Source organism: Rhinoraja longicauda, chromosome 8, assembly GCF_053455715.1.
Source record: "Rhinoraja longicauda isolate Sanriku21f chromosome 8, sRhiLon1.1, whole genome shotgun sequence".
In the NCBI taxonomy this organism is placed as follows: Eukaryota; Metazoa; Chordata; class Chondrichthyes; order Rajiformes; family Arhynchobatidae; genus Rhinoraja; species Rhinoraja longicauda.
Genome location: NC_135960.1, coordinates 70864986 through 70886261, shown reverse-complemented (window position 1 = coordinate 70886261; position 21276 = coordinate 70864986). Strand labels below are relative to the sequence as shown.

At 42.9% G+C, this 21276-nt stretch overlaps 1 protein-coding gene across 4 annotated transcripts in view; it reads left to right on the top strand.

The window, feature by feature from the left end:
• unc80 (unc-80 homolog (C. elegans)) overlaps positions 1 to 21276 on the top strand; it is a 253548-nt gene that overhangs the window by 140897 nt on the left and 91375 nt on the right. For all 4 annotated transcript variants that reach the window (XM_078404204.1, XM_078404202.1, XM_078404203.1 and 1 more), the window contains 6 exons: positions 7138 to 7276; positions 8968 to 9149; positions 14566 to 14697; positions 15388 to 15571; positions 16244 to 16375; positions 16518 to 16661. In XM_078404204.1, coding sequence (XP_078260330.1) covers positions 7138 to 7276; positions 8968 to 9149; positions 14566 to 14697; positions 15388 to 15571; positions 16244 to 16375; positions 16518 to 16661 — 913 coding nt within the window. The remainder of the gene's footprint in view (positions 1 to 7137; positions 7277 to 8967; positions 9150 to 14565; positions 14698 to 15387; positions 15572 to 16243; positions 16376 to 16517; positions 16662 to 21276) is intronic.

The window sequence follows — 21276 nt, the reverse complement described above, 5'->3', positions numbered from 1 at the left end:
AGCCTGCGCTTGGTTTCGCCGATATAAATAAGTTGACATCTAGAGCAGCGGATGCAATAGATGAGGTTGGAGGAGGTGCAGGTGAACCTCTGTCTCACCTGGAAAGACTGTTTGGGTCCTTTGATGGAGTTGAGGAGGGAGGTAAAGGGACAGGTGTTGCATCTTGTGCGGTTGCAAGGGAAAGTGCCCGGGGTTGGGGTGGTTTGGGTAGGAAGGGACGAGTGGACCAGGGAGTTACGGAGGGAACGGTCTCTGCGGAACGCAGAGAGGGGAGGGGATGGGAAGATATGGCCAGTGGTGGGGTCCCGTTGTAGGTGACGGGTTTCATGGTGAAAATGAGGGAGTGGGGGCCTGGGAACCGGAAGTTTATCCAGGAGATGGAGAGCGTGTGAGGTGTCTTGGACGTAGGTGGGGAGGGATTTAACCAGGGGGGATAGGATGGAGTCGAGGTAGGTAGAGATAAGTTCGGTAGGGCATGAGCAGGCAGAGACAATGGGTCTGCCGGGACAGTTGTGTTTGTGGATTTTGGGTAGGAGGTAGAATCGGGCCGTGCGGGGTTGGGGAACTATGAGATTGGAAGCACTGAGGGGTAGATCGCCGGAGGTTTTCCATGGTGAAGAGAAGAGAATGCTGGTTAAACAGGTTCCTGAGCCTGAAGCAGAGCTGGACAATGAATAGCAGCATGCACAAACAATTACCACAAGGAGGAAGCTGGAGATGGACCAAAGGCCTGGAAGCGCAAATTGAGGCAGTGAATAAATGTCGCGACGAGGCAATTAAACAACTCCGCAGACTTCAGGCACAGATGAAAGACTACCAACGTGAGCTGTTTCCAGAGATTAGATCCTCAGCCAGCCAAGGAGAATGAAAAGAAGCTGAAGAATCTTGAGGCAGAAATCTTGCAGCGTCATGGGACATGGGCTGCTTCGAAGTAAACAGATCACCATACAGAACAGGAATGTGACGAGTTGGCAGATGAAATTGTAAACAGCACATCTGGAACCTCCGCTCTCCAGGAAGGGCAACGTCACCAGGCGGCTTTTATTGTCCAGTTGGAGGAAGGATGGGCGAGAGGGAGAACAGAGCAGCGTGGAGTTTCTCAGTGATGGGTCCCAGGGGACCATGATGCAGGCTGAAACTGAATTCAGAGCTTGCTAGTGAGCACAGTGCTGGACAGAAGAGTGAAAATGCACGGCAATGGCGGAAGGGCAGCTTCAGAATGCGGATGACCTCTCCCGCCCTTTGGTCGGACCTGCTACAAATCCCGGGATTGTCTCTGTGGAGTGAGGGGGGGGGGGGGGGGAATGTGACAACATGTCCCCTTTAAGGTCTGCTCCTACCCGTCTACAGGCAAACGAGCTGCAGCCCGATATGATTAATGGTCATTGAACCAATTAAATGTTATCCTTGTCATTATAAACCCAGGAGTCTAGCCAGAGGGGAGAAAGAGAGGAAGCTGCTGGGATGATTCTAGATGCTCTTATTTATCTTTTACCATTGGGTGAGTTCACCTTACTACGTGTGTCAGTGTGTTCATTGCTGATCCGGCGTCATGACCCACCCCACTGAACCAAGAAAAGATTACTCTAAAGAAGGGTCTCGATCCAAAACTTCACCTAATCCTTCTATCCAGAGATGCGGCCTGTCCCACTGAATTACTCCAGCATTTTGTGTCTATCTTTGGTGTAAACCAGCATCTGCAGTTCCTTCCTTCATATTACTGTTAACCATGTTGTAAACCAGATGGGAAGTTGATTGTTAGGAGTGTGGTCAGAGTGGTGTTAAGGAAGCATGTGGATCTCTTGGAATATATGAAATTGGAGAGCAAGGCAGGATATGGTATATTAGCCAGAAGAGGATTTGAATTCAAGGCTGTGATAGTGAAGGATATTTTGGTACGATAAACCAGGGTAAGAGAGAGGGATACAGGTAAATCATTGATGTCAATCTTAGTGATAGTTCATTGTGACATGTCACAGTGAGATTGTTTGTTTTGCATACACAAGTATGCAAAGAGTCACCACAGATAGGGCAAAGTCATACAGCACAGAAAGAGGCCTTTCAGCCCAACTTGCCCATGCCAACCAAGATGCCCCATATAAGGTAGTACCGTTTGACAGCATTCATCCATATGCCTCTAAACCTTTTCTCTCCATGTACCTGTCTTAAATGTTTTTGTACCTGCTATTGTATCATCCCTCAGCCTCCTGCATTCCAAGGAATAAATTTCTTGCTTGCCCAACCTCTCACTATTATCTCAGGTCCTCGAGTCCTGGCAACATCATTGTGAATCTCCTCAAAACAATATAACAGAACAGACTAGAGATGATGTGGCCACCAATGGGACTAAATCTATCTGAACTTTAGACTTTACTTTAGTACTAGGATTAGACCCAATCCAAATGGTCGCCTATCCAATCCCTTCTCCGATGCTGCCTGGTCCACTGAGGTCCTTCAGTGCTTTGCATTTTGCTGGGTTAAATGTAATGCATGTGCCTTATTATAATAATTCCCTGTCCTGTTTCAGAAATAATTTGAAATGAATAGGTTGGGGTCAAGTTTAACAATTTAAAAATGTTAACATTTTAAAAGGTTAATACAGGGCTCCCCAAGTTAGTGATGACCTAACTTCTGGAAATTTGACTTTATGCAAATGTTTTCATAATTCTAGCATTTTTCTAGCTAGTTATAATTATAATAACATATTTCATGGTATTCATTAATGACTGCATACAGTGCTTATATCGTTTAATTATAGTATCATATTGTCATACAGCATGGAAAAAGGTCCTTCGGCCCAACTCATCCATTCAAGAGATTCAAGATCTGACTAAGAAACTCTGACATACTGACTAAGAAACCCATCTAAGCAAGTTCTATCTGCCTGCACCTGCCCCATATCCTTAAACCTTTCTTTTCCATGTACCTGTCCAAATATATTTTAACTGTTGCCATTATTGTATCTGCATCGACAAGTTCATCTGGTCGGTTGTTCCATATGTTCGCCATCTGTGTGAAAAATTTGTCCCTCAGGTTCCTTTTAAATCTTTCCCTTCTGACCTTAACCCAATGCCCTTCCGTTCCTGATTTCCCACTCTGGGGGAAATAAAGAGTATGTCCATTCACCCTATCTAATTCTGGTTGACTATTTGAGGGCCGATAGTACATTTGCAACAAGGAGATTATCTTTTTATTTCTCAGCTCTACCAATATAGCTTCTTAGTAATATTAACATGGACTACTGTTGTGATGGTTTACTTAATCAATAACACCCTGGGACATTAAGCTGCCAGTCCTTTCCCTCCCTCAGCTATGTTTTTGTAATGCTATAACACCCTAGTCACGTGTATCTATCCATGCCTGAGTCCATCAGCCTTACCTGTCAGGCCACTTGCACTGAAATAAATGTAATTATAACCAACCATCTTTTCTCACTCCAAGTCGTGCTCCTGCCCATCCTGTTTAGTGAACTTGCTCTCATTGACCCTCTGTATTGGCCTCTAGGGTCCCAACTGCCTCACCACTGCATTGCAAACCTCTCGTGCACAGGCAACCAGCGGTGACCCGCACTGTTAGAGGATGGTCTGAGGGGTCTGAGGAGACCGAGGAGGTTCTGAGAGACTGTTTCGAAACAACTGTGTGGGAGGAACTCTGTGATTCCCATGGGGAGGACATTGACAGTCTAACCCAGTGCATCACGGCCTATATTAACTTCTGTGTGGAGAACACTGTACCCACCAGGGCTGTACGGTGTTTCTCCAACAACAAACCCTGGGTCAACCCTGACATAAAGGATCTCCTTAAGGAGAAAAAGAGGGCCTTTAAGTCGGGAAATAAGGAGGAGCTGAAGGCTGTGCAAAAGGAGCTGAGGAACAACAACATCAGTGGAGTCTGAAGAGGCCTCAAAACCATCTCTGGGTACAAAGAACTGGACTCCCAGGCCGTGAGGGACCAGAAGTGGGTGAACGATCTGAACCTTTTCTTCAACAGGTTCGATCAGTCACCTAACCCTCCCACGGTCCAGTCACCCCTGCTGCAGCCCCCCTTGTCTGCACGTCCAGTACACTGCCACACCTCCCCTCCCACAGCACTTGGGTCAGTCACCACCCACTGCTTTTGCTTCTCTTGCCCCAACCCCACCACCCCCACCTCCTCCCCCCACACCATCCCACCCCCCCCCCCCCCACACCCCCTCCTTCTCTCACACCCTTGAGCACCCAGCCACTGTGCTCCAATCTGTCTTTCTGCACAGACCAGGTGAGAAATGCGCTCAGGAAGATCAATGCGGGGATGGCGGCTGGTCCGGACGGCATCAGCTCGAGGCTCCTCAAGTCCTGTGTAGACCAGCTGTGCGGAATAGTGGAGCATGTCTTCAATCTGAGCCTGAAACTGGGGAGAGTTCCACAGCTGTGGAAAACATCCTGCGTGGTACCAAAGACATCCGGTGCCAAAGACGCCGCACCTGAACGAACTCAACAGCTACAGGCCGGTGGCACTGACATCACACCTGATGAAGACACTGGAGCGTCTGGTCCTCGCCCATCTCCGCCCCCTGGTGAGACCATCAATGGATCCGCTGCAGTTCGCCTACCAGACTCGCATCGGGGTGGAGGACGCCATCATCTACCTGCGGAACAGAGCTCTCTCACACCTGGAGAAGCCGGATAGCACTGTGAGAATCATGTTCTTTGATTTCTCCAGTGCATTCAACACCATCCAGCCGGGGCTTCTGGGGGGCAAGATGGAGCGCACAGGAGTGGATCACCACCGCACATCCTGGATTCTGGACTACCTCATCAACCGACCACAGTATGAGGACAAGGGACCTGGTCTCGGACATGGTGGTCTGCAGCACAGGGATTCCGCAGGGAACAGTGTTAGCGCCATTCTTGTTCACCCTACACACTTCAGGCACAGCTCTGCAGACTCCTATCTACAGAAGTTCTCTGACGACTCTGCCATCATTGGCCTCATCACGGGCGACGAGGACAGGACGTACAGAGAACTGATCAAGGAGTTTGTGGACTGGTGCCAGCTGAACTGCCTCCGGATCAAAGCAGGGAAAACCAGGAAGTTGTTGGTGGATTTCCGCAGGCGCAGCCAGGTCCCCCCCGACACCGGTGAACATCCAGGGAATGGACATCGAGAGGGTGGATTCTTATAAGTACCTGGTTGTCTACCTCAATAATAAATTGGACTGGACCGAAAACACCGATGCGCTATACAGAAAGGGCCAGAGCAGACTTTATCTGCTAAGGAGACTCGGGTCCTTTGGAATGCAGGGGGCACTCCTAAGGACCTTCTACAACACGGTGGTTGCATCGGCCATTTTCTATGGAGTGGTCTGCTCGAGCAGCAGCATCTCAGTGGCAGAAGGGAAGAGACTCGACAAGCTGGTCAGGAAGGCCCCCTTGCCTCGGTGCAGGTGGTGGGAGAGAAGAGGATGATGGCAAAGCTAACATTGCTGCTGGACAACGACTCCCACCCCATGCAGGACACTGTCACTGCACTGAGTAGCTCCTTCAGTGACAGACTCCTTCACCCCAAGTGCGTGAAGGAGAGATATAGGAGGTCCTTCCTTCCTGCTGCTGTGAGACTGCACAACCAGCACTGCTCCCAGCAGACGAGTCAACAGTAACAGCTAAGAACACACAGAAAACCGATGACAATTTATCCTTGTCTTTAGTTTTATTTATAATGAATGATCTCTTGCTATTCACTTTCCTGCTGTAACTCTGTAAATTTCCCCGGTGTGGGACGAATAAAGGAATATATTATCATTATTCATCCCGCCCCCTGCCAAACTTGTTAAAACACTCCTGAATAGCATTTGCAAATTTCTTCACCTAGATAATAGTCCTCCAGTTCAGGTGCAACACGTCTCCTTTTCTGCGGGTCACCTTTGCCCCAGCTAATCCCAATGGTCATAAAATCTGAATCCCTGCACCAACTCCTCAGCCCTCTCATTTATTTTTCTAATCCCTTTTTAACCTTTTTTCCTGCTTTTTAACCTTTTCCCAAACTCCCTACACACATTATGCAAGATCTCAACTCTTTTCCTACCTATGTCGTTTGTGCCAACATGCACAATGACTTCTGGTTGTTCGACCTCCTCCTTGAGAATGATCTGCAGCTGCTCCAAGACATCTTGTATCAGGGAGGCAACACACCATCCTGGACTCCTGTTAGCAGCCACAGAATCTCCAGTCTGTCCCATTAACTGCTGAGTCGCCTATCATTATTAACCATATCTGACTTCACCTTACCCCAGTCTGCCTCTAAACCAGGACTGGTGGCATAGAACTGATTGCTGATGCATCTCTCTTCTGAATGGTCATTATTCCTCAACAGTATCCAAAAGGGTACACTTGTTTTCGAGGGGAATGGCCTGAGGGGATCACTGCTCTCTCTCCCTTTACCCTTCCTTTGCACTTCAGAAGGTTGAATGTAAGGAAAATCTATAGAGGTGATGCGAAAACCCTTAACAGCATTGATGTACCGAGGATTATTGGAGACTAAGTCCAAAACTTTCATGATTTTAAGTTCTATCATTATTAAGTATTTCAATGGAAAGCTTAAACACAAAATATAAGCAATTTAAAAAAAAAGAAATATAAAAACAGTTCACACGTGACACGTTTCACAGTGACCAAAGGGGCACCGCTACTCACGATCTGCTGCAAAACCTTGGGACATCAGAAAAATATAATCGGGTGATAAATGAAAAAAATCATAAGCATAATCAGAATTTGGCTTATATAGTGTTATTTAATTGCAAAATTAATGTAATCTTTCTGATATAAATTAGCCTAAGGATTTGATGGAATCCTGCTTGAAAAATGTCACAAAAACACAGGTCCAAAAATGGTCATAAAAATCTCTGTGAAACTATTTTAGGAACGGAAAGGGAGTTATCTCTGGTACCTTGTCACTATCCCCCAATGAACATAATAAAATCTTTATTTGGTCTTTTAGTTTAGTTTAGAAATATCTCATACTATGTCATAAATTGTTGCATGCAATGTCGTCCCTGAATTTCCTGTAAATGGAATTGAGATAGAGACCGTGTAAAGTACCAGTGAAATTTGTTTCTCTTTCTTGCCTTGTAATTCTAATTGATCTCTGTTTTTAATGTAGGTCATGAGCCTGTCTCCAGCACCTCTGTCCTTGTTGATTAAAGCTGCACCCATACTAACTGAAGACATGTACAGTGACATACAACCTGCAGCTTGGGAGCTGCTTCTCAGTGTAGATGAACACATGGCAGCTGCAGCTGGTAATATCAGTCTCATTGCGATTCATACCATCATACTATACTTTAAAGTGAATGAAAGTTTCCAACGTTGCATTGGTTCAGCTTAAGAAAAGTAACGTTTATTGGTGTTTCACAAGTTGTGTTCATTTGTCAGTGATGTGGCAATGTCATTTGTGCCAAACAAATCAGGTTAGACAGTAAAACGTTCTTCATCACTGACAGCTTCAAGTGCCAAGAGTGTGTTTTGTGGGAGCAATGAGATACATTTGCTTATCAGTAAAACCTGCTGAGTTTATTCAATTAAAAATTCGTAAATGTCATTATTTTGTGCAGTACAAAGAATGATATATTAGTCACGGGCATGATTTGATAAAGCCTAATGTTTATGTTCTAGTAATCCCTGTAAAGCGTCTTTGAGTGTTTGAAAAGCGCTATATAAATGTAATGCATTATTATTATTATTATTATAATGTCCTAATCCTGGTTGATTAGAAAACTTCTATGGCCGTCTTGTAACAGGTTTGATGCATGGCATGATTTTATGTGTTGCTTAATTTAAATAGTTCAGTCTCACATTTCCAATAATCACAGGTCTATATCCGATGTTTATGCACACCAATGTCTGATCCCAAATTATCCTTATGACTAAAATGCTTTAATCAAATTAACTTGCCAAGCTTATTATTGTAATTCCTGACCCATGCAACATGTTAAACTCAGCGTCAGATAGCACAGCAGGCCACTAAATTGTTTCAAGATTCTACAAAAGAATAGATCAAACCCCTACAAATCACCTGGCATCAATAGTAGGGTCAAGAACAAAGTCACACCCACTAAGTTTTTCGTGCCAAAGTTGAGAAAAATATTGCACAGATTAATTGAGCAACAAATTGATGTCATTCTCAAACAAACACAATCAGCAGTCAATATCCCAGACTCATCCATCACCAATCCTGAATATTTGCTTCCCTGTTGATGAGGCATATCAACAAGACAAATTGACATTGTGGTATACAATCAAGAGAGTGTGAAGCTGGGAATGCTCAACATAATGAGCAATGGCATTGAGTTCTTATATTGCTCAAAAGATAAAAGTTGCCCATGTTGGAAATCTGAAATTAAAACACAATATGCTAAAAATACTCAACAGGTTAGGTAGTGTCTATGGAGAGATGATAAACTTTCACCAGGACTGAGCAAAAACCAAAGTCCTGGAGGAACAAGGCAGGCCAGGCAGCATCTATTGAGGAAAATGGGCCGACTATGCCTCAGGTTGGGATCTTTTTAATTTGATCTTTAAACCACCTGTTTCCTCACCAACTAGAACTAGCGCATGTAGTTGCATTTGATAAGAACATGGAAGGTGTTGAATATGTTGGCAAACTTGATAGATACAATGGAGATGTGGCAAGTAGAACTGTGAATGGGTGGCCAGGAGGTAGTGAGTACACCAGTGAGAACAAATGCCATTTCTGTCTTTAAATATTTCAGCATCTTATGGTTGATTAAAAATGCATTGGACTTGAGCAACTCTTGAAAATTGTATTATTGCAAATTTGTCCTTTCTTGCATAAATGTTGTCCACCTTGCCTGTACCCACCCATTGGCTGTCATATTTTGTATGTTACAGGAGAGATTGTATTTGGTTATGAACTGCTTGGTATATTGTGATAGAAACTATGTATATATAATTATATTTTCCCTTTTTACAGCTGCCATGTTTCTGTTGTGTGCGGTAAAAGTTCCTGATGCTGTATCCGATATGGTAATGTCTGAATTTCACCATCCAGAAGCAGTTCAACGGATCAATGCTATTGTGAAATTTAACACACTCTGGAGATTCAGATATCAGGTCTGGCCACGTATGGAAGAAGGTGCACAACAGATCTTTAAGGTAGGCGTACGAGAATAAGTAATTTTGGAGCAGCTCGTCTCTTGTCTCCACTCGCTTGTTCAAAATAAAAGCATATTATTTTAGACAGTGTATATCTCTTAGTTACAACTACCTTTTTGTAAGATTTGTAGAACATTCTTCATTCCAGTGTGTTAAGTCTTTACCTTCATCTTTACTGCTGTATTCCATTTCCGACTGTTGGCCAGAATAACATAAAAGCATGGAAATTAGGAGCACGAATAGTCCTCAATTCCACCTCATCTATTTTCTGCAACCTTTCACCTCTTGCTTATCAGGAATCTTTAGAACTTTGCCTTTAAAATATTAAAGAACTTCAGTGCAACTCCCCTTACGAAAGTGACTCGTACCATCTGAGAGGGAAAAAAAAATCACCTCATCTCTCTGTTAAACAGGTGCCCTTTTAATTTGAAGTGGTAATACCATCTTTTTAGATCCTCCCGAAATTCATCCTGTCAAAACCCTTGATGTAGGAAATTCTGAAAATTATAAGAAAAATGAGAAGTTTGTAATATGTTTAATCCAAAAGATTGCATACTGGGTAAGCATGATGGAAAAAGAGGCCAACATAGTGAAGGCAACTTAGGATGTTAGGAAAGGCAATAACTAAATTTATAATGGTTTATAAATTCCACAGTTAAATTAAACATTGTGGGCTGTAAACAAAATAAAACTGATCAGGCAATAATGTATTTTATTGTGCTCATTTATTAGATAAAAGGGTGAATAATTTTTCTAAATAACTGGGAACGAGAGGTTAAATATAACTTTGGGGAAAAACAGATGAAAGGCTACAGAGCCAATGAACAATGATGAATTATTTCAAAAATGTAAAATCCACATGTAACCATGGTGTCATGAGAATATAAAAATGCAGTAGGTGCTATGAATCTTTGACACACGTTGGGTTCTCAATGTTTCCCAGTGCGTACTGTTAAAGCCTTGAAAAAGACGACTTGATTGAGAAACCCACCCCTGCTCTACGAGATGTAGCTTATATCTATTCATATGAACGGGTGGCACGGAGGTGCAGCGGTAGAGTTGCTGCCTTTCAGCGCCAGAGAACCGGGTTTGATCCTGACTATGGGTGCTTTCTGTACAGAGTTTGTACGTTCACCTCATGACACGATTGTTTTCCACACTCCAAAGACGTACAGCTTTGAATGTTGATTGGCTTTCATAAAGAATGTAAATTGTCCCTAGTGTGTAGGATAGTGCTAGTGTACGGGGATCGCTGGACGGCGTGGACTCTGGGCCTGTTTCTGTATTGCATCTCTCTAAACTCTAAACTATGAACCGTAATTAAGAGGGAAACTGAGCCCCACTTGAAGGCTAGATTCTGGGTACAATTTAAACACAAAATTTCCTCCAACTATGATCTACGATGTTTCATTTATGTCTTCAAAGCTCCACAAGGTATTCCACTAGTCAGTCCAAACTTTACCCGTGGGGTGGCACGGTGGCGCAGCAGTTGAGTTGCTGCCTTAGCGACAGAGAACCGGGTTTGAGCCTGACTAGGGTTGCTGTCTATAAAGTTTGTACGTTCTCCATGTAGCTGCATGAGTTTTCTCTGGGTGCTCCGGTTTCCTCCCACACTCCTAAGACATGTAGGTTAATTGGCTTCGGCAAAATTCTAAATTGTTCCTAGTGTGTAGGATGGTGCTAGTGTACGAGGTGATCGCTGGTCAGTGCGGACGTGGTGGGCCAAAGGGCCTATTTCAGCACTGTATCTCTAAAGTCTACTCCTAAATAACTCGCACAATCCAAGAATCAGATGAACCTTCTTTGAACTGGTTCCAACACATTTGCACCCTTCCTTAGACCAATAGTGCACATTGTATTTCAGATGCGGATTCACCAGTACCCCATATAACTGGTATAACCTCTCAGAAGAGGTCCCCCCACTTCTATGCTGACCTTTTTGTTCATCTACACTAATCTCATTTGTCTGCATTAGGACTTCATTCTATCATGCCTTGCTTTGTATTTGATTTGCCAGCAATAAACAATAACTCTGCTATCCTTCCTAATTACCTGCTCTATCTTCATGCTAGGATTTTGTGAGCCAAATTCGTTTACATCTGCAATTTCTCACCATTTAGATAATATTCTTTCTATTTGTCCAGCCAAAATGGACAATGTCACATTTTCCTAGATTACACTTCATCTTCCAGATCTTAGCCCACTCACTTAACTTGGTCATTTTTTTTGTCTCCTCATATCCTCTTCGCAACTTGCTTTCCCACTGACATTTGTGTCATCAGCAAAATTAGCAACCATATGTTCAGTCCTTTTATCCATCATTTATATAAATAATAAAACGTGTCTCCAGCATTTATCTCACTGGCAAGTTACTGCTCACCATATGTGAGTGAACCTTTTCTCCAAAACCTCCACATCCTTTAATGGGGCGATAGAACTGCACACAATACTCCTAAGCAAATATGGCCCAACTAAAGTTCTACACAGCTGCAACACACTTCCCAACTTTTTACACTTGATGACCCAATGTATAAAGGCAAGTATGCCATATACCTTTAGCACGCTATCTATTTGTGTTGCCACTTTTAAGGAGCTGTGGACTTGCATCCCAAGATCCCTATAGAGATCAAATCTCCTTAGGGTCTTACCCTTATTCTTGCATTTGATGCCCCAAAGTACCACCCTTCACATTTATCTGGATTAATCTTTATCTGCCATTTCTCCACCTATTTTTCCAATTGATCCATGTGCTGCTGTATCTTTGACAACCTACTTCACTATCCACAACTCTGATTTTAGTGTTGTCTGCAAAATTACTAATCAGCCCACCTGCATTTTCATCCAACTAATGTACATACATCACAAATCAGAACACTGATCCCTGTGGAATACCATTAGTTACAGAGCTCTTGTCAGAATAACACGCTTCACCACTACCCACTGGTTTCTATGGCCAAACCAATTTTGAGTCCATTCTACCAAATCTCCATGGATTATTTCTACCTTAGTCTTATGGATCAGCCTACCATGAGGGACCTTATTGAATGCCATGTAGGTAGCAACCACTGCTGTGCACTTGTCAAATATCTTTGTCACCCCCTCAAAAAAATGTACTAGACGTAATCTTCTGCATAAAACCATGTTGACTATCCTCAGTAAGTCCATGTTTTTCCAGATGTAAATAAATCCTATTCCTAAGAAAACATTCCAATAATACACCACTGATGTAAGGCTCACCGATCTACAATTTCCTCATTTATCCCTATTGCCCTTCTTAAACAAAGGAACAAAATAGTTATTCTGGAGTCCTCCAGGACCCCACCTGTTGGCTAGAGAGGATGCAAAGTTCTTTGTCAAGGTCCAGCAATCTCTCTGACCCCTCTCAATCCCCTCAGCCCCTGGGGGCTTACTGTTCATCTTGTTGGTCTTCAGTAGACTAACACTACCTCCTCCTTGATATCAACATGTCCGGGAAACATGTAGTATAGAACTTTCAGTGCTTCCTCTTTATCAACAGGACAGGTTTGTCTACAAAAAACTCCAAATCGGTCAAATTTGATTTCCTTTTCACAAAGCCATTGACTTTGACTGATTTCCTTGAAATGTAGCTTCTAACATTTTCCCAATGACAGATGTTTTGCTTCCAATTTTCACCATCTATACAACATACCTTTGACTTTCTCATCTTTTCTATATTCATTTCTGGCTGTCTCCTACTATTTGTTTTATAAGCCCACTGATTTCCAATGCAGCATTACTACATTGCTTCACACCTTGCTTCCAGTAAGAATTCAGTTTATTTATCTGACGTTACAAATACAATATTTCTCACCAGAACGTTCTATGCATTTTTATTTAGCTTAACTAACTTAAAGATTGCCTTGGTACACATTTGATGGATCCCTTGGTTGTGTTTGTCCCAAATTTCTGCTCTGATCCCACACCCCCAAATTCAAGAGCACAATTTGAATTTCCCTTTGTCATCTCTCCTTCCACCTTATCTGCCTATACATTCAATGATTAATCCTCTGTCAAACGCTACTCCCAGATGAAACAACAATTTATTTGTATTTCTTTTAGAGTTGAGTTGCAGTCACTGCTCACGGTATTGCTTCTCAGATATTGGGTAGGTTAAATGGGGATAAGATGTCTCCTTAGTGTAATTAAGTTCATTACCATGATATTGAGCTTTTGGTATTTTAATTCTCTGCTTCTACTCTTGTTTTTGGTTTCCAGAACTGTTCTCGTAAATACATGAAGAAATGTCTCAAATATAGATGGGATATTTACGCCACATTTTCAGTAATTGCACTTCATAACCATTAGTTTTTAGGAACAGCTGCACGAGGAGTGATAAACTCATCTTTTGTGCCTTAGAGTCATACAGTATGGAAACAGGCCCTTCAGCCCAACTTGCCCACGGTGACCAACATGCGCCATCTACACTAGTCCCACCTGCCAGCACTTGGCCCATAACCTTCTAAACCTATCCTATTCGTGCACCTGTCCAAATGTCTCTTTTTTTTTTTAGTTTAGAGATACAGCGTGGAAACAGGCCCTTTGGCCCACCGGGTCCGCGTCGACCAGCGATCCCCGCACATTAACACTATCCTACACCCACTGGGGACAAATTTTACAATTACCAAGCCAATTAACCTATAAACCTGTACGTCTTTGGAGTGTGGGAGGAAACCGAAGATCTCGGAGAAAACCAACACAGGTCACGGGGAGAACGTACAAACTCCGTACAGACAGCACCCGTAGTCGGGATCGAACCCGGGTGTCCAGCGCTGCATTCGCTGTAAGGCAGCAACTCTACCGCTGTGCCGCTGTGCCACCGTGACCGCCCTAAACTTAATTGTTGAATCATCTACAGCGCTCTTTGAATTCGGTTCAGGTCATTGCAGGCAAACAAACATTGAGCGTGATCTCGCCTAATTATGATGATCCCCCTCCACAAATGGTGCCTGGTTGCTTACTGTCCAGAGGTTTGACCTTATTTTACATTCCCACCAGTATATTTGAACTCTCAATTTTGAACTCCAGTTTTGCCCACCATATTAGATCAGTTAATTACATTTATGCATCTGTTTCATTACTGATCATGTTACTAGGGCAAGAATGAAATATATATTCATGGATTAATAAGCAAATGTATTGATGCAAAATATTTTTTAACCTTCTCAATATGACGTTTGATGTAAAATTACTTCTAACAATCCTGAAGATCAAAAGGTACTAATTTTCATGGAAAAACATTGAAATAAATAATTGTTGAGGTATTTATGTTATTTTTTTATACCATTTAACGTCTGTGCAGATCTTAGTAGATTGGACATAAAGCATGTTAAGCAAATTGTAATTATTTTATTAAGTCCATTTATCGATTAAGTACTTTTATTTTATTGTGTTTAAGATTCCACCTCCAAGCATAAACTTCACCTTACCTTCTCCAATTTTGGGCATGCCATCTGTACCAATGTTTGATCCCCCTTGGGTTCCCCAGAGCACTGGACGTGTACAAGACCCAATCAGTGAAGACCAATCTGTAAGTGTTTGCTTTCAGGTAAATAGTGTCAAGCCTTTGGTTTATCCGTGTTATTAAGTTCCGGCCATTAATATGAAGGAATAAAGTCAATCTACTACTCCTAAACCACCCTGCTCTGTAACACTCCTCAGGGCCCTGACATTTACTGTGAAGGTCATGCCCTGGTTTGACTTCTAACAACCTACTCCAATCAACTTTTGCAAGTTTCAGTCTAATACTATCAAAGTATAGGTAGACACAAAATGCTGGAGTAACTCAGCGGGTCAGGCAGCATTCCTTCTTGGGAGAGAAAGAATGGGTGACATTTCGGGTCGAGACCCTTCTTCTGAAGGGTCTCTGTAATATTCTTCTGAAGAAGGGTCTCGACCCGAAACGTCACCCATTCCTTCTCTCCCGAGATGCTGCCTGACCCGCTGAGTTACACCAGTATTTTGTGTCTACCTTCGATTTAAACCAGCATCTGCAGTTTTTTTCCTACTATCAAAGTATAAACTATTTTAAAGCTAATGGGTTCAGACTGAAGAAATGTCTCAACCTGAAATGTCATCCATTCCTTCTATCCAGAGATGCTGCCTGTCCCACTGAGTTACTCCAGCATTTTGTGTCTATTCAGCATTCATGTACTCTGTGGCACATTAATGGTTACTGAATGACTCAGTTTTAATGATCTTAACTCGCCATCTTTTATAGAAATCTTTTTCAGCTCGTGCAGTTTCGCGATCGCATCAACGAGCTGAACATATTTTGAAGAACTTGCAGCAGGAAGAAGAGAAGAAGCGACTGGGTAGAGAAGCCAGCCTGATCACAGCCATTCCCATCATCCAGGAAGCGTGCTATGAGGCCATTAACACTCCACCTGAATTGGAGGAGGAAGGTAATATCTGAACACATCATTATCCAGTTCCTCAGATTTTTTAAAGAAAACACATTGAAAAATGTAATGCTCACTTTATGTAAGACTGTGGTAGGCCTTAACTATACCGCCAAGCCGTTTCAGCAAATATAGGCTGCAAGTAAAAAATCATTGATATGGAAAGTTATTTAACCATATATAGTACAATACCTTCCAAAAGAATAAATACTGTGAGGAAATTGAACTGCAGTATTAGAGCCATAGAGTCAAATTGCTCGAAAACAGGCCTTTCGGCCTACCTTGTCCATACCGACGAAGATCCCCATTCTCAGCTAATCCCATGTCTCTCCATTTCTATCAGGTCTCTCCTCATTTCAGAGAAAATAAATCAAGTCTGTCCAACCTCTGCACCCTTCAAAGCCTCCATGTCCTTCCTGTAATGGGGGCAACCATAAATGCGCGCAATAATATAAATGCGGTCTAACCAAAATCCTAATAAGCTGCATCATGACTTCCTGAAAAGCAAAGACTGAATGACAATTCTTATCTATAACCATTGTAATGAATATATCTTTTGTAATAATCTTTTAAGTACATAAGCTATAACCATCTTTATTATTATTGTATGTTATAGATGAGTATTTAAATATATATACTGACTTACCAGTCAAAATTTTTGATTTACTTTTGTAGTTGAGGATGCTACAAACTTAGCTTCCCGTCGGCTGTCAGTTAGTCCATCCTGTACATCCAGTACCTCCCATAGAAATTACTCATTCCGCCGAGGGTCTGTGTGGTCGGTGCGATCAGCAGTCAGTGCAGAAGGTAAATCATAGCCATTAGTTAACCTGTGAATGATTAAGAAGTAGCTATTTTATTGCATGCCTTCATGTGCAAAGTTGCTAAACTCTTAATTCTTTAAATTAATACCTTTTATGAGTGGAATCAGTATCTGTTTTCTGTGCAGATGAAGAAGATGTTACAGAGAACACTCCAACGCATCATGTCTTGCAGCCTCCCCAGGCTGTATTTCCTGCATGCATTTGTGCTACAGTGCTCCCAATTGTTCATCTCATGGAGGATGGAGAAGTACGAGAAGATGGTGTGGCAGGTATGTTTTATCAATTCTTGGGTAACTGCACAATTTTTTGAAGCAAACATGTTTTTAAATGAAATTCAGAACCACAAAAGTTTGTCAAAATTATAATTTTAAACTCCACATTGAGTATCATCGAATGTTGTAGGACTCTCACACTAGTTGGGTAGTCATGGGTTATGGACTGTAATCTGACATTTGAGTACATTGAAAAACAGTAACCGGCAGATGCTGTGCCCTAATTCACCCTGTATAGGGTTTGACTTTGGGAGGTTGAATACAAGGAGAAAATCTACAGTTAATGGCAAGTCCCTTATCAGCATTGATGCACAGAGGTATCCTGGGATGTATCCAAGACCATAGGTCTTTGAAAGTAGCCAAACAGGTAGATAGGGTGGTAAATCATAATCATTATTGTAATTTATTAGCCAAGTATGTTTTGCAACATACGAGGAATTTGGTTTGTCATAGTCATACCAAAAAAGCAACAAGACACATAATCACATAAAAATTTGACATAAACATCCACCACAGCGGCTCCTCCCCATTCCCCACTGTGATGGAAGGCAATAAAATCTTATCTTCTTTCCTCTTTTTCTCCCGCGGTCGGGGGAGTTGAACCATCCGCAGTCGGGGTGGTCGAAGCTCATGTGGTTGGAGCTCCTGAAGTCGGTCTCTAACCAGGGACCGCGAGCTCCACAATGTTAAAGTCCGCAGGCTCCCGCGGTTGGAGGTCGGAGGTCCTAGCAAGATGCCGCCAGCTCCACGATGTTAGGCCGCAGTGCAGACGGAGGGAGATACGATAGGGAAAACGTCACACCTCCATCGAGGAAGGAGATTAAAAAAGTTCCCCCCACCACCCCCCCACATAATACAAAACTAAAGATAAACTAAAACATACATTTTACAACAAACTAAAAACACAAAGATGGAAAAAGATGAGACAGACCGTTGGCGAGGCCGCCATCGTACCCCTGGTGGTAAAGAAGGTGTATGAGTGTTTGCCTTCATCAGTCAAGGAATTGAGTACAAGAGTGCTCAAATAGGTCATGTTGGAGCTTTAGAGAGTTTGGTTAGGCTTCATTTGGAATATTGTATCCAGTTCTGGTTGCCCCATTACAGGAAGAACGTGGAGACTCTGGAGAGGGTGCAGTAGAGGTTTACCAAGATGCTGCCTAGGTTAGTGGGATTAGCTGTATGGCGAGGTTAGACAAACTTGGATTGTTCTCTCCATTCCTCCCCCTTCTCTACAACTTAAAACATGTTTGATTTATAGTTTTTCTTGGTGTGATTAAAGGACCTCAACCTGAAAGGTTGCACCAAGAGAGTGCAGAGGAGATTCACAAGAATGTTGCCTAATTGCAGGACTTCAATATGGGGAGAGATTGGATAAATATCTGTCTTCCTAGAGTGAAGGATGTTGAGGAGTGACCTGATAGAGGAATATCAGAGGCATAGTTAGGGTAGATAGTCAAAAATACATTACCAGGGTTTGGTATCAGAAACAGGATTAAAGGTGAGAGGAAGGAGATTTCAAGTTTTTCATTACAGAGAGGTGATTATCTAGTATATTAAAAGATACTGTTTGTAGGAGCTTAATGTGCACAAATTTACAACAATAACAATACTTAAAACATATCATATTAATTTCAATGGACCATGCAAAGGTGATGAAATAAATGTCTTTTTTTTAATCACTTGGTTCATTGCAATGCAGCCACAGTTAACAAGCTGAGGTGAATTTCAGTTGGACAAGCTGCAAAGACTTTAGTGATTTGCTCCTTAGAGAGTTTATAAAAGGAAGGTAGATACAAGTGAACCAGCTATGTTGGGAGCAGCTGTGTGGAGGCTGCTGTGGAGAATAAGTGTGAAGCTTTGGCTTGAGAGGCTTCCGTGATGGCGAGATAAGGTACTGTCTGTATTTTTTCTTCAATAAACCTCTAGGTGCAGCTCATTACAGACCACATTAGGGAACTGGAGCAGCAACTGTACAACCTCAGAATTATCCAGGAGACTGAGAGGATCATGGACAGGAGTTGCAGTGAGTGGTCATGCCTTGGGTAGTGGCAGAAAGGAAATGGGTGACCAACAGGAAAGGGATGTAAGCACAGAGTTCTGGAGTGTCTTGTGGCCATTGCACGTCAACAGGTATGCCCCCTGTGGATACCTTTGGGGGGATGTCCGGTCAGGGGAGGGCAGCAGTAGTCAGGTTGGTGGCATCGAACCTGGCTTTGAGGCATAGTAGGGAAGAATGAAGTCAGGCAGAGCGATAGTGGTAGGAGCTTGTTAGGAGCTCATTCAGGAGATTCTGCAGCAACAATTGAGACTCCTGAATGGTGTGCTCCCTCTCTGGTGCCAGCGTCCAGGATATCTTGGAGCAGCTGCATGACATTCTCAAGGGAGATGGTGAGCAGCCAGTAGTCATTGTGCATGTTGGCACAAATGATATGGGTAAGAAAAGGGGTGAAGTCCTGCCAGATGAATATAGGGAGTTAGGCAAAGGATTAAAAAGCAGGACCTCCAGGGTAGTGATCTCCGGATTACTCCTGGTGCCATGTGCTAGTGAGGGTAGGAACAGGAAGTTAGAACAGATGATGTGTGGCTGAGGCGTTGGTGGAGGGGGCAGGGATTTACATTTTTGGACCATTGGGTTCTCTTTTGGGGCAGCGGTGACCTGAACTGAAGTGGAACCAATATCTTGCAGGCAGGTTTGCTTTTGCTACATGGGTGGGTGTAAACTAGATTGGCAGGGGGGCAGGATCCAATGCAGGCCTGAGGCTGGAAGTTGGTATGGAGCATGGCAAGGAGCAAGGAAGGACTGAATTGCATTTATTTTAATGCGAGAAGCTTCATAGCCAAGGTGGATGAACTCAGGGTGTGGATATGTACGTGCAATTGGGTGTTGTAGCCGTACGGAAACCTGGCTAAGAGTGGGACAGGACTGGTAGCTTAATGTTCCAGGGTACAGATGCTACGGTAAGATAGAGTGTGGGTAAAAGAGGACAGGGTGTGCTTTATTGATTAAGGAAAATGTCACGGCAGTAGTCCAAGATCATATTACTGATAGTTCACCCAGTGAGGTTATGTGGGTGGAGCTGAGAAAAGGGATTGATCACCTTGTTGGGAGTGTACTATTGGCCCCAAATAGTCAAGGGAATTAGATGTACAAATATGCCGGGAGATTGCATGTAGCTGCAAGACAAATAGGAATGTCATAGACTTGGGCTATCAGAGTGTGGAATTTGTCAAATGTGCTCAGGAACGTTTCCTCTGGCAATATGTAGAGAACCCTACAAGGGAGAAGGCAAATCTTAATCTACTCTTAGGAAATTGGGAAGGACATGTACCTGAATTGTCTATGGCCAAGCCTTTTGGGACCAGTATCCACTGTTCTATTAGTTTTTAAATAGTTATGGATAAAGACAAGCTTCAAATTAAAATTTTGAATTGGGCAAAGTTTCATTGTATTATCTGGAATCGTGCCAAAGTTGACTAGATTAGGTTCTTTACCAGCAAAGGAATGTCCGGAAAGTGGGATACTTTTAAAAGTGTAATGACAAGTGTTAAGGGGAAGCATATTCTGTTTAGGGTGAAGGGCAGGCGAGAGAAATTGAGGCTCTGGTCAGGAAAAAGCAAGAGGCGTCCAATTGAGTTTTTTTAATAGAAGCATCTAAAAAGGAAACAGACCCTTCAGCCCACCAAGTCTGTGCTGACCAACGATCACTCGTACTCTCGTTCTATCCTATCCTCTAGGGACAATTTACCAAAGCCAACTAACCTACAAACATGCATGTCTTTAGAGTGGGAGGAAACCAGAGAAAACCCACATGAGCACAGGGAGAACGTACACACTCCATGGAGATAGCACCCGCGGTCGGATCGATCTCTGGGCTCTGGCACTGTAAGACATCAAGTCCACCACTGTGCCGGCCCTTGTACAAAATGTTGGTGAGGCCACGTTTGGAGTACTGTGTTCAGTTTTGGTCACCCTGCTATAGGAAAGATGTTGTTAATCTGGAAAGAGTGCAAAGAATATTTACGAGGATGTTGCCAGAACCTGAAGGCCTGAGCTATTGGGAGAGGTTGGGTAGGTTAGGACTTTATTCGATGGAGCTGAGCGATGATCTTATAGATGTGTATAAGATCATGAGCGGAATGGATAGGACGAATGCGAGTCTTTTATCTAGAGTAGGAGAATCAGGAACCAGAAGACATTGGTTTTAGGTGAGAGGGAAAGATTTAATAGGAACCTGATGGGTAATCTTTTCACAAAGAGGGTGGTGTTTGAATGGAACGAGCTGCCAGAGGAGGTCATTGAGGCAGGTTCTATAACAACATTAAAAATACATTTGGACAGGTACATGCATAGGAACGGTTTGGAGGGATATGGGGCAAACACAGGCAGGTGGGACATTTTAGTTGGCATAGGCAAGTTGGGAAGAAGGGCCTGTTTCAGTGCTACATGACTCTATGACTAATCTCTTTATTGTGCCAGGGACTTTAATTCATTCATCCTGTCTTCAATTCATACGGCACTTTCTACACATTTTTGATAAAACTCATTTTTATTGTTAAAAAAATTATTTCAGATGATGTCATATATTTTTCTTCGGCTATCTTATTTTATCAT